Below are 13,611 nucleotides of genomic sequence, written 5' to 3'. Positions count from 1 at the left end.
TTTTTCCAAGAAATACTTTTCATACAGAAAGTAATATTTTTTTTTTGTTGGTAATCTTGGACTTATTGTCTATAACCTATACGGATTTGAGTTAAGTATGGAAAATAATCTAAAAAACATTTTCTTGATTTAAAAAAATATATACAGTCATACAAATACAACGGTAGTTCCATACATAGCGCCTATATTTAAAAATTACTAGTAAATATACTAATTAATCCCTATTATTTCAATATAAAATTATAAACGTTTGACAAATCAAAGTTTCTTTTATACCTTGTCCCTGTTGACAAGTCAAAGTTTATTATTTTTTCTCTACATGAGTTTTCTACATTCGATCAATACTTTTTTTTTTTATGTTGAACTAATGTTTACTCTTCGCGAATCCAAAAATCATCTAAAGTTAATAAGGAGTTAAATTTTACTACTATTTTGTTCTGTTAATATTAGTATTCATCGAAAAAATTGTACACATATGTTTGTCTTGCATCAATTTCTTTGTTATGTTTTTATATGAAATAAGTATATATATTTATCATGTCTTTAATACAACAATAATATTTTCGAGATGTATATTGTATGTTAGTGATTGTAAAATTGGAGTACAAAATATAAAATAAAATTGCAAAAAGAAAAAAAAAGGCCACGAACCATTATTTGTGTGCGCGCCACAAAATTAACGGGAAAAAAGCGATCATAAATCAGAAATGGAAAACAACCGGCAGAGCAGCGGCGATCGTCCGACGGTGATGGTGACGAACGACGACGGAATCGACGCGCCTGGCCTCCAAGCTCTTGTTCGTGCTCTGGTTTCCTCCGATCAATTCCAAGTCTACGTCAGCGCACCAGAAAGGTACGTCTATGAGAATATCTCTAATCATACAAACAGCCAATATTTGGTGCTTTTTTTTTGTTGTTGTGAATTTTCAATTTACAAGTTCAAGAGCTTTATGTTAGGATCGTCGACTGCAACATTAGTTTGATATTGTCCGCTTTGGGTCAAGCCCGCACGGATTTGTTTTTGGGTCACTCCCAAAAGGCCTCAAACTAATTGGGGTTGGACAGGAATTATATACACCTTCCAACTTCCCTCCCTCACCCGATGTGGGATGGGTTTGTAACCCAACAAACCTCCCCTCAAACCGAGACCTACAAACCCATCCCACATCGGGAACGCAGTTGACACGAACATGGGTTGTTCCAGCCCTGGCCCCTGGGTCATCCTGGGCCTGACTCTAACTTTGAGTCCTTCAGGGCCCGACCCTAACCGAGGCTCATCCAGGCACGACCCATAGCCACCTGGGCTCTGATACCACTTGTTAGAACCGAGGCTCATCCAGACACGACCCATAGTCACCTGGGCTCTGATACCACTTGTTAGGATAGTCGACTGCAACATTAGTTTGATATTGTCCGCTTTGGGTCAAGCCCGCACGGATTTGTTTTTGGGTCACTCCCAAAAGGCCTCAAACTAATTGGGGTTGAACAGGAATTATATACACCTTCCAACTTCCCTCCCTCACCCGATGTGGGATGGGTTTGTAACCCAACACTTTATTTATGCTAAGATCGCTTCGTTCGAAATCCAAAAAAAAATATGAGCTGTTTGAGCATAGATTGACAGATAATTTTCAACAGATCTGTAGGATGAATTTGTTAACTGCAAGTGTTGTAATCGTATTGATTCTACGGTTTTGAGTGAAATAGTTATTTTACTCTTGATTTGAAGAAAATGAAACTTTAACAGGGAACCATCTTCTGTTAGTCATAGTTCGACAGTGCTAACTGTTATGCATGCTAAGCCTGTGGAAATCCCATGACTGTGAGCTGATTGTGATAGATATTCAACATGTTGAGCGTGTAAGCATTCCATAGATTGCATTTGTTGACTTTATATTTGAATAAATGCAGTATTTATTCAGGGACTGTAGCAGGTGCTCGGGAAGCATTTCTGCACAACATACCTGCTGTTTCTTTATCATATGACTGGTATTTATTGTATATCGAATAATATTAAGGTATGGTCCTGGAGGGAGGCGCAGTGCTGATGATTATGAACTGGAAGCAGAGGCTTGCTTGCCTATAATCAGCGGTATATTGGCTAAAATCAGATTGAATACTTATCCTAGAAACAGTTTTCTCAATATAAATGTTCCAGCAGATGTTGTGAATCATAAGGTCATCTTTTATCTTCTTTGGCAATTTCCTCAATATTTCCTTTGACAGGTTTCTTTTGTAATTTTTTAGTTATCTTTGTTCATATTAAAACGTTTTCTTTGTTGAGCAGGGGTATCGACTAACCAAGCCAGGGAACAGTATGAATAAACTTGGGTGGAAGCAAGTCGCTTCTCAAGCTCAAGGAGAAGAAATGATATCAGCAATGGTTTCAGATCCGCGTCCATCATCAATCCTTGAATCAGAGGCAGTGGATGATACCAAAAACAAAAATCTTATGTTCATAAGAAAAGTAAGATAAATCTTGAATTAGAATTTTAGCCTGAGACATGAAGTTCTTCCTTGCTTCTCTTAACAGTAATTCCTTGTTTCTCCTTCAGCTCTAGGAGTTTCAGGTCGAAGATGGTGGCACAGATTATTCTTCTCTTCTAGAAAGGATACGTAAGTCTGATTCATTTGTGCGAGAAACAAGTCTTAGTCTGTCAGCCGCTTACTATTGATTTGTGGTGTTGGTATTGCAGACAAGTGTGAGTCCTCCTCTAGCTGCTATGTCTCCTGCTGAGGAAGATATCCACTCATACGTTGCAGTGTGGCTGCCACTTCTGAATCAATGCTTTTCTTCCTCTACCATTTGAACACGCAAGAAGCTGCAATTTTACTCTAATAAATCTGTCTTCAAAGTTCGAAAATCAAAGCATGTATTTTTATCAATAATAAATCACTATATTGTCACCGACCTACAAATCACAGCATGTATTCATCCTTTAGCACTCTATTGAAACTAAGAAACTACATCCAGTGAGATTTTACTACTTCCGGGTAACTTTACAAGTCCTTTTTCCATCATTTTTTCCCTCACAAATTTAACACCATCCCAGTTGCCCGATGCTGCATGCATACTGGAAAGCAGCACATAAGGAGAAGAATCGTGTGGTTCCAACTCGAAAAGCTTTTCAGCAGCACACTTCCCCCTCGCATCATCCCCCTGCAATCTGCACGCATTAAGATAAGTAGCCCATATCATAGAGTCGGGCACAGATCCTAGGTTGTCGATGAACTTCTCTGCCTCCTCAAGAAAACCCCAACGCCCGAAAAGATCAACCATGCACGCCCAGTGATCTCTACGAGGTTTAACCCCATAAATGCTTACCATGCTCCCATAAATTTCTCGACCTTCAGGTACCATTCCTGCATGACTACATGCGGTTAGAACGCCAAGGAAAGTGACTGCATCTGGTTCTATATTAGCCCGCTTCATCTCGTCGAAGATGTTCAGAGCATCTTCTGCATAACCGTTTTTCCCATATCCAACAATCATAGAGTTCCACAAAATCACATCTTTCTTGCTAATCATCTCCCTGAAGACTTGGGCCGAACATTTAATATCTCCACATTTAGCATACATATCCACGAGAGCGCTTCCAGTCAACTCATCTTTATCATAACCTATATGAAAGATGACAGAGTGGATTTTCTTACCATCCTCTAAAGAAGTTAAACCTGAGCATGCTCTCAAGACGCTACAAAATGTCGCTTGGTCTGGCATGGCATTATGACATCGCATTTCATGGTACCAACTCAATGCCTTGTCATAATGACCATTTTGCGCGCTTCCTGATATCAAGACTGTCCACAATACTGTGCTTCTCGGATGAGGAAGCTCAGAGAAGAAGCTAATTGCTTCAGTATTTCTTTGATTATTGATGTACATTCCCAAGAGCGACACAGCTAAAAATTCGTCATTAAATGGAAGGCCGACTTTTAGGATAAAACAGTGGATTTGAATCCCAAGATATAAATCATTGCTATCGGAACATGCTTCCAGAAGGGTAGCAAACGTGACTTCGGAAGGTTGCAGTCCCTCAAGGAGCATATACTTAAAAGTATTTGCTGCCTCGGCTAAGCTAAATAGAGCATGGCCAGAAATCAAAGCATTAACACAAACCACACTTTTCTGGGGCATGGAAGAGAATACTTCCGATGCAGTTTCAACTACTCTGCACTTGCAATACATGTCAATCAGTGAGCTTCCAGCATACATGGCTTTTTCTAGACCATACTTGTGCATAAAACAATGTATCTGCATACCCTTGCAAAGATCTTTAAGATTTCCCACAGCACTAAGTATGCTAGCTAAGGACACCTCATCAGGTGCAATCCCCTCCGACATCATCTGCCGAAACATCTGAAAGGCTTCTTCTTCCTCTTCATCCTGCACATAGCCCACAATGATTGCATTCCAAGAAACATTATCTCGATTCTTGATTTTCTCAAATAGTGTCCTCGCATTTAGTAGAGCTCCACATTTGGCATACATATCCACTAATGCATTTTGCACATATACGTTTCTTCCAAATTCATTCTTAATTATATATGAATGTAACTCGCGGCCCATATTGATATTCCCCAAACACACACAAGCACTCAGAAGACTAGTATAAGTATATTCATCAGGTCGAAATCCAGAAATCATCATACTTGCAAATAACTCGAATACTTCATGAGCAAGACCATTCTGAGCATAGCCCCCAATTAATGCATTCCACAACACCTCATTTTTCTCTTCTGAATCAGTAAAGACTGCCATCGCCGCCTCCATCTTCTGACATTTGGCATACATATTAACCAAGGAGCTCCCTGCATATACATTAGAGCTAAGGCCACGCTTCAGTGCCCAAGAATGGACCTGCAAGCCATATGTAAGGTTAGCCACAGTGGCAATTGCTCTCAACACGCTACCTAGCGTTGAACGTGTTGGCTCAACAACAGCAATATTGACCATATTCCTGAACAGTTTGATAGCCTCTCCTTCATTACCCCCTTTCACATGACCCGAAATCATAACATTCCATGCAACGACATTTGGGTTACGCATTTGGGAAAACAGGCGGCAAGCATCCTCAAGCCTTCCTTGCCCCACAAATGTGCCTAAGACAGTCACAAGCACTATATCATCGGGCACATGACCTGCTTCCTGCATCCGCTCGAAGACTTTCAATGCCTCACTAAGCAAGCCAGCTTGAGCCAGCCCCGAGATCATTGACGTCCAAGCAACTTTATCCGGGTACATTGCAACATCAAATATCCTCTTGGCAAATGCCAAATAACCACATTTTGCATACATATCAATCAACGCACCCTCGCAGTATGGGTCGGTTTCAAACCCTAGCTTGATAGAAGCACAATGTGCTTGCTTCCCAGGATATACATCCATCAACTTAGCACAAGCTGACAAGACAATCGCAAAACTGAACTGATTCCCTGCCACCCCACAACTCCACATCGAGACAAAGTCCTCCAACACGTCCACAAACAACCCTTTACGCGATTTCATACTCATAATTGAATTCCAAGCCAATTCATCCCTTTTCTCGAGGTGCAAAAAAACCTTTCTTGTGTAATCCATGTGGCCGCATTTGGCATACAAATCCAAGATAGAGTTCCCCAATTCCCTCTCTGACGATATGCCGAATTTCAAGCTCTGGGCGTGAATCGATTTCGCCGCCTTCAATGAAAAACTTAGTCTTTCGGGAATTCTGTCGAACAGTTTGCGGGTTTGGATCTTCTTGCATTCCCCCAAGCATATCTCTAATAGATAGTCGTAAAAGGTGAGTTCTTGAGACGGAGATTGACGAAATCTTGTATCGTGTACGGGATGTTGAGTTGAGAATCCGAATTGGAGATGCGAAGATGAAGAATTTGGGTTCAGTCGCTGCGGCCTAATCTTGTTATATCTAGCTAGCATTTCATCGGCTAACTGTATAACTTAAAAATGAGAAAAGACTAAATCATTTAATCAAATATTTTTCCATATATATTTGTACCATTCAGCCGAATCAGCAATGGACCATCTTCTCCATTCGCGAGCAGATTTGATGCAATGGCTTTGGGTGTAAAGGCGCCAACTCCACTCTGTATCTATTTGCCGCCACTCGAGTTCAGATTTGGTGTTGAAATTGATTTCGAATTTTGGGCTGGGCTTATTAGAAACGGGCCGTGTTGGAATAGTAATTCAATACAAAAAAATAAGAGTGATTCGAAAATTGATTAATTTTATCGAATGAATCCACTTCTCAATCCTAAAATATGTTATGGGTATGAATGAATATATATTTGATTGCGACACTTAGTTTATGGCATTTAGTTGTAGCCAATCAATAGATTTGACATTTGTCCATGTTTCTTCATGGTAGGGACAATCCATTTAATTTATTATTGGATTTGAACCGACAAATTAATATTGAAAATCACTAGCACTACACCTAGGGATTTCAATCGGGCCGGCCAACCGGGTTTCGGGTTAACCTTATTCGGGTTGCGGGTCAGACGGGTGCAGGCTAATCGGGTTGAGATTTTTCGGGTTATAAAAGTTCAGTCCTAAACACTCGGGTTTCAGGCTGGCCCAGCGGGTTAATCGGGTTGCTACCGATAAAATTAACATGCGATCAATCCAATAAATAATGACGAAAATTAGTTATATTTATAAAACCTAAATATTTAATTATGATAAATTTGAGATATATACTTAAACTCAAACACAAACATGATCAAATACTAATATTTGAGATTTGTGTAAAATAAAACATAAATTTAAATATTTTAAAGCAAGTTTAAAACATGTTTTACAAATTTAAATATTTATTAATGAATTAGAAGTTTCTAATCTATTTATTTATTATTATATTAATAAAAATTTAATATATAATTTATATATTTAATATAAAATTGAATGTTACTTTTTTAGTTATCTATATTATAAAAATAATCAATGAAATTGTCCAATTACGAGTCAAACAAATAGAACAATAGAAATTTTATCGGGTTTTCGGGCCAGCCCATCTGGTTTTCAGGTCTGACCCTAACGGGTTGCGGGTTAATCGGGTCGGGCTAATCGGGTTGTAATTTTATCGGGTTAGAACTTTTCAATCCTAACCCCTATAAATTTGGCGGATTATTCGGATCATCTCATGAGTTGCGGGCTACATTGACATCCTAACTACACCCATTGACTTATATACGCAAACATATGTGACACCACCACGAGACAGATTAAGGATTAATTTTGAATTCAACACATATCTAATTATATAATTACAATATATTATTGAAATATAGATCTAAATCTGAAATTAAATGTTGACACCACCTTGAGGACGTGTTTTTTTTGTTTTTTGAGGTTGAAAGAAACCATACGTCATGATATACTATTACATACGAGAATCTGACAAGCTTATTCAATATTAATTACTAATTTTTTTTTTCAATATTTGAGTTTTTGTTAATGGATAAAAATTCAAAGTATCATTTTAAATTGTTGGCCTCGATAGTATTAGTACTAATTTTTTTACCCAATCTTGAAAAGGTGTCCCTTGACCATGGCGAATGTGATGAAAACAACATCCTAATGACTGAATTTGATGAAGAACAAGGTGTCATATTTTTAATATGCAACCCTAACCTCTAATAAAAATGAATATGTAATTAAATCATAATATGATATATTTTTGAAGTTTGGAACGACGTCGTATTTTATGTCGGACAATGAATCTATGTAGGCAATTGCGGTATCCATGTCATTTAGAAATTGGAGATTAAAAATTCGCGGCACAATTAAAACAAATTAACCCAATCTAAGTATTCATACCAAATTTCGGATTTAGCTTACAAATTTTGAACTACTATTTGAATACCATATAAATTAAAGAGATACTCAGAGCTTGATTATTTTTATAATGTAATCTACGCAAAACACACGTTAAGCCAGCATAATTAAATATGGAACCGACATTTGTTATCATTTAAATATCATAAAGCTAGCTCGAAATACATAGACCATCCACTACGGGTCTCGCCGGCGTCTCGCGTCTCGTCCCGGCGAGATGGGACGCCGGCGCGACGCGTTGCAGCCTCCATCTCGTCCCGTCTCGTCCCGGCGAGCCACGAGACGGGCTGTCTCGCCACGCGCCGAGGCGACGTGGAGCAACCCGGCGTCGTGCGTGACGCCCACTCGCCGGCCCACGAGTGGGCGTCGTCACGTGCTGACGCAATAAATATTTTTTAAAAAAAAATTCGAATTTAAATAAAATAATAATAATTTGTAACGGTAATAATACCGTTTTTTTATTTTTTTTATAATTTTTTTGATTTTTTATTAATTTTTTTACTCTATAAATACTCCTAAACTCATCCTCATTTCACACACAACTACACATCTATTCTTCCTATCATCTAAATTTTCTCTCAAATTTTCTCTCAAATTTTCATAAACCAACTCAAGATGTCCGGCAACGGCGACGGCAACTACGGCGGTTCCGGCTCCGGCGGGTGGGATCTCAACGCGTTCGGCGATTGGGAGACCATGATCAACACATTGGGCGGTTCCGGTTCGTCAACCCCTGGGACTCAGGTTCGGCGACGCCGGGGGGGTATCAACCACCCAATTTTGACCTTGATGGCGGCGAGCCCGAGGCGAATCAAGTCAGCCGGCCTCGGGATCGCGGGGAGGCTCGGACACACTTATGGTGGCGTACATGACCGCCACAATGGCGGACACTTCCCACTTCTCGTACGCCCAATTCACGGCCTGGTGGAACGGAATTGTTGCTATGGCAGCACAACTTGACCTTCCGACACCCCCTAAACCTCGACCGCCTCCAGAGGATGATTCGCCGGCGGAGTAGTTTTTTTTATTTTGTGTGTTTTTTTATTTTGTGTCTTTTTTATTTTGTGTGTTTATTTAGTTTGTGTGTTTTTTAATAAAGTGTGGTTTTTAATAAAGTGTGTTTGTTTAAATTGAATTGGGTAGAAAAAAATTCTAAATGAAATTGAATGAATAGTAATTAAGGGACGGTATAGAGACGGTTAAGAGACGGAGCGTTGCAGGTTCCGTCCCTTAGTTAAGGGATGGAGGAAAAAAGGACAGTGGGGCCCTCAAATAGTGCTCAAATAGTAGTTAAGAGACGGTTTAAGGGACGGTATAGAGACAGCGTAGTGGATGGCCTTAGGTTGTGTCATCTATAAAAACTAAACACCTATCATTAGTCAACCTTTAAACTTCCGAGAGTTGGGAAGAACCTATCCTAACTGCCGGAAATTGACAAGCCAACAACAATTCATTTTAATTTACCAAATAACTACATCTTCATATATCATCAATATGCTCATCTCATTATTTTAGGAAGGTAGTAAATACTACTATAGTAATCAAGAACACGTATCTCATCACACAAACTCTAACTAAACTAGCTAATTCTATTGGGGTACCCAATTGACCATAAATTTATAAATTAAACTAATCAAATGATATGGTATATATAATACTAGAAAATACCTTTTTAGTAGTAATATATAGTAATTGATTACATGACTCATGTGAAATGTAACTCTATAGACGTAAATAATTTAAGTGCATACTATATTAACTTTACCTCACTCAAACAAGATTGAAAAACCACAATGTGAAAATTGAAAACGTAACCCAAAAAGGGAGGAAAGTTTCTATCTTAATTATGTACATGTATGTGTTCAATCTCTTTGGTTAAACGCCGCCGTGCATGCTCGAGTCACTTGGGCGGTGGTGGCGGCAATGGCAGTGGCAGTGGCGGCCGATGCGACTCCACCAATATGGACCAAAGCACATGTACGTCTTCGTAAGGGCACGATTTCACATCCTCGTACAAAATGTATATCCCTCTACCTAACCAAATTAAAAACATCAAAAAGTAGTAGTAATTAGATTGGAATGATCAAAACATACTTACTAAAATGAAGATATATATGTAATTGCATGATTATTATTAACACATACTCTTCTTGTGAGCGGAATTCAGACGAATCCACAGCTTCTTGAAGGGAGAGAGGAGGGATTGGAGCCACCCCATTTTGGAGGAGAGGGGTGAGTGCTCAAGACATGTTCAACAATTTATGCAAGTTTGGAGAGAGAGTGAATTCAACCAAATTTAGAGAGAGAAACTTGAACTATGATTTTGCTTTAGGTTCAATACTAGTGTTTCTTTCTTTTCCATTAAAAATGTTGCTACAATCCTTGTAAATCAATCATGCGCACCACATTTTTCTTGGTAAAATGTCTATTTCATACATAACCTTTTCTCTTCTACTACAAGAACCCTCTTTACCTACAAGGAACCTTTCTCTCTCACCCCAACATTTCTCAAATCCAAAACTCGATATTCACATCACATTCATCTCATACTTACTATAATTTGCATATTGTATAGTATGTTGTATGTTAAGGGATAATTTTCCTTAACAAGATTCCGGCGTCGCGATTGCGATCGTCGGAGGGATAAAGGTAGTCGCGGGAGCTTTGCCCCTGATCAAACCAAGAAAAATACGAAATTGAAATAAAAGCGTGAAAATAAAATAGAAGGATAATTGATATTTCTTGATTGAATAGGAAGAATACAATGCCTCCTATTTATAAGGCTACCCTAACTTAGAGAACAAGAAAATAAAGATCCTAATAATACATGGGAAATATATGCTAAATCAATACTAAACTAAATAATAGAGATATGGGGATATTCGTAGGGATATTCTCGTATCAACTCTCCCTCTGTTAAAATCTACCTTGTCCTCAAGGTGGGCATAGAAATCTGAACAACATCTACGCATCGAATTTCCTCCAAGCGTTCTCAATTCTACCGTGAGATTATTGTCCGCTGCTATAGTTGTACTTTCATGACTCTCAATCTGCCCCATTAGTACTGTTGGAAAGAGATCACGAGTAAATAATCGAGAAGATTGGGGGAATCAAATCACAAGCAAATAATGAGGAAGATATGGAATTAATTGAAAATTACCAAGATTATGGTAATTAGAATTAGGGCAAAATCTTTCCTTATGTGTATAGCTGCTCTTCCTATAATACTCGATGTAATCTTTGTGACAATACAAGTTGAATAAATATTAGATTTTAACATGGCATCAGAGCAAGGCTCAGAAATAATTTCATCATAGTCTTTGTTTACCTCTCTCGACCTAAAGGCAGATTAAGCCATGGCCGACGAAACCAAACCCCTAGTTCAAGACGACCACAAGCTACGGGTCAGCAAGAATGTGACCGTGGCAGTAAAGCTCAACGGAACGAATTACTCCATATGGAGCCGACTCATGAAGATCCAAATCGGGAGTAGACGAGTACTCCGCCACATCAACGGCAGCCCGCCACCACCCGAACCAGGGGCGGCTGGCTACACGGAGTGGGAGGAGATCGACTTGATTGTCTTCTCGTGGATCTTAGACAACATCGAGACGGACATCGTCATCGATTTCGCTCACCATCAAACAGCCGAAGCCCTGTGGAAGAGCCTAGCCGTGACGTTCGAAAGCACGTCCGATCCGTTCTTGCTCTTCGATCTGGAAGAGAAAGCAGAGAATGTCAAGCAAGGAGAACAAAGTCTCGAAACCTATTGGCGTCACTTACATGGGACGTGGATCGACGTCGACCGGTGTCAAGAACAGCCGGTCACGTGTTGTGACAAGGGGATAGGGCAATTCCGAAAGTATGTCGAAACACGACGATTATTCAAATTCCTAACCGGCCTGAACCCGAGATACGACCAAATGAAACGAGAAGTGCTTAAAGACAAACCGTAATCCTCAGCCGAGGTCGCGTACGGTTGGATTAAGAGGGAGACCGCCCGGCTCAGCATTATGCCGGCAACCACCACTGAATCCGCCGTCGCAACCAACGGTACCACATCATCGGGCGGAATCGGGCTCGGATTCGCGGTCCGGAGTCAACAGAGGAGTGGACAACCGCCGCATCGTCTCAATACAACAACCGCCCCGAATCGCCGGCCCTTCAAGCAAGACAAGTCCAAGCTATGGTGCTCACACTGTGGGAAGCACAAGCACACCAAGGAGATGTGCTTCCTACTCGTCGGATTCCCGGAATGGTGGGACGACAACCAAAAAGCCAAGGCCAGATTAGCGATCGGTGTTACAGAAAATGGAGGGGACATGTTTCCAGCGGCCGGAGCGGGCAACCAGGAGGCCGCCGACGCTCACGGTCGGCTAGATAATCGGGTCGGCGCGATGGGAGAGGCAGCAATCGCTGAATTCAGAAGGAGCGGCGGATCGTTCGGAGCAGGTAACGAGTTAGGGGTGTTAAACCCTAACCCCAATCTTTAATTTGCAAATGAGTCCCCCCAGATTAATAAACCCCACATTTTACCCCATTCTGATAATATTAGAAGATTGAACCCCATAAAAGCTGGAAATTCGAAATCTGCCCCCAAATCCTCAGAAATCTCGTTTATTACCCCAAATTATTCTGCACCCCTTCAAAATACCCATGTTGTGTGTATGGCAAAAAAATTACCGGGTAGTACTACAAGTGAGTGGATATTTGACTGTGGGGCTACAGATACAATGACGTATGATAGAAATGATTTTTCTGTTTTTAATGGGGCAACTAAAAGTCAAATTCAGACTGCTGATGGGGGATCAACGTCCGTAAGTGGGAGCGGAACTATTGAGATATCTCCAAACCTGAAACTCAATAATTGTCTTTATGTGCCTAAACTGTCTCGCAAACTAATGTCTATTAGCCATGTGACCAAAGAGTTAAATTGTACCTTATTGATGCACCCGAACTTCTGCGTTTTACAGGATATCAGGACGAGGAGGATAATTGGGCGTGGCACAGAGCGTCAAGGGCTCTATTATGTGGATGAGATAGCTCACCAAGGTGGCGCCGCAATGCTTGCTCACGGATCTGCTGATAGAGAAGCTTGGTTGTGGCATCGGAGAATGGGTCATCCCTCAACGGGTTATTTTAAATTACTTTTTCCAAAATTTTTGCATATTAAAGACATTTCTTGTGAGTCGTGTGTTTTGGCTAAAAATCATAGACAATCTTACAAATCCAGTGATACTCGTGTTAAGGATATTTTTTCTATTGTTCACGCTGATGTGTGGGGCCCTGCGCCTATTGTTGGTGATCATGGTTTTAAATATTTCCTTCTATTTGTCGATGATTGCACTAGAATGACCTGGGTGTATTTTTTGCGGAATAAATCTGAAGTTTTCGAAAAATTTGTCATCTTTTTTAAAATGATTCAGACACAATTTCGAAAAACCATCTCAGTCCTTCGGTCAGACAATGGGAGGGAATTTGTCAATAAAGACATGGAAGACTTTTTTTTAAAAAATGGGTTAGTTCACCAAACCACGTGCCCGTATACACCAGAACAGAATGGGGTAGCTGAGAGGAAAAATAGAATTCTTCTCGAAATTACTCGAGCGTTGTTTTTTGACTCAAATGTCCCAAAGTTCCTTTGGCCCGAAGCCGTGGCTACGTCAGTTTATCTTGTAAATCGTCTTCCTACAAAAATACTTAACATGAAAACACCCCTTCAGACCCTTTCGAAAATGACGAAACTTCCTGAACCTCTTACTCTTCCACTTAAA

At 40.1% G+C, this 13,611-nt stretch overlaps 2 protein-coding genes and 1 long non-coding RNA gene across 4 annotated transcripts; 1 reads left to right on the top strand and 2 right to left on the bottom strand.

The window, feature by feature from the left end:
* Positions 1-403: 403 nt before the first annotated feature.
* On the top strand, positions 404-2,998 carry LOC121783813. Of its 2 annotated transcripts, none has more exons than XM_042181994.1 (5): positions 404-853; positions 2,019-2,178; positions 2,288-2,467; positions 2,556-2,616; positions 2,697-2,998. In XM_042181994.1, exons 1-4 carry the CDS (start codon positions 708-710, stop codon positions 2,559-2,561), a joined length of 492 nt encoding a protein of 163 aa, XP_042037928.1. In that variant the 5' UTR covers positions 404-707; the 3' UTR covers positions 2,562-2,616; positions 2,697-2,998. The 2 variants fall into 2 exon arrangements, with proteins under 2 accessions (XP_042037928.1, XP_042037934.1); XM_042182000.1 differs by lacking the exon at positions 404-853 and adding an exon at positions 1,848-1,934.
* On the bottom strand, positions 2,957-6,080 carry LOC121783802 (pentatricopeptide repeat-containing protein At3g09040, mitochondrial-like). The gene has a single exon (XM_042181985.1). It carries the CDS (start codon positions 5,918-5,920, stop codon positions 2,957-2,959), a length of 2,964 nt encoding a protein of 987 aa, XP_042037919.1. The 5' UTR covers positions 5,921-6,080.
* Positions 6,081-9,572: 3,492 nt separating this feature from the next.
* Positions 9,573-10,180, bottom strand: LOC121771495. The gene is made up of 2 exons (XR_006044056.1): positions 9,983-10,180; positions 9,573-9,871 (listed from the first exon to the last, which is right to left on the bottom strand). It is a non-coding gene; the product is annotated as an uncharacterized LOC121771495 (long non-coding RNA).
* Positions 10,181-13,611: the final 3,431 nt, after the last annotated feature.

This window comes from Salvia splendens, chromosome 2 (genome assembly GCF_004379255.2).
Source record: "Salvia splendens isolate huo1 chromosome 2, SspV2, whole genome shotgun sequence".
Lineage (NCBI taxonomy): Eukaryota > Viridiplantae > Streptophyta > Magnoliopsida > Lamiales > Lamiaceae > Salvia > Salvia splendens.
This window is presented reverse-complemented; position numbering and strand designations above follow the sequence as displayed.

What these genes read in the sequence shown, in the direction of transcription:
- LOC121783813 (XM_042181994.1), top strand. Translation starts at nt 708, where the DNA reads ATGGAAAACAACCGGCAGAGCAGCGGCGATCGTCCGACGGTGATGGTG. An exon ending in TACGTCAGCGCACCAGAAAG is followed by an intron (nt 854 to 2,018) that starts GTACGTCTATGA and finishes AATAATATTAAG; the next exon opens with GTATGGTCCTGGAGGGAGGC. An exon ending in CAGATGTTGTGAATCATAAG is followed by an intron (nt 2,179 to 2,287) that starts GTCATCTTTTAT and finishes TTTGTTGAGCAG; the next exon opens with GGGTATCGACTAACCAAGCC.
- LOC121783802 (XM_042181985.1), bottom strand. Translation starts at nt 5,920, where the DNA reads ATGCTAGCTAGATATAACAAGATTAGGCCGCAGCGACTGAACCCAAAT.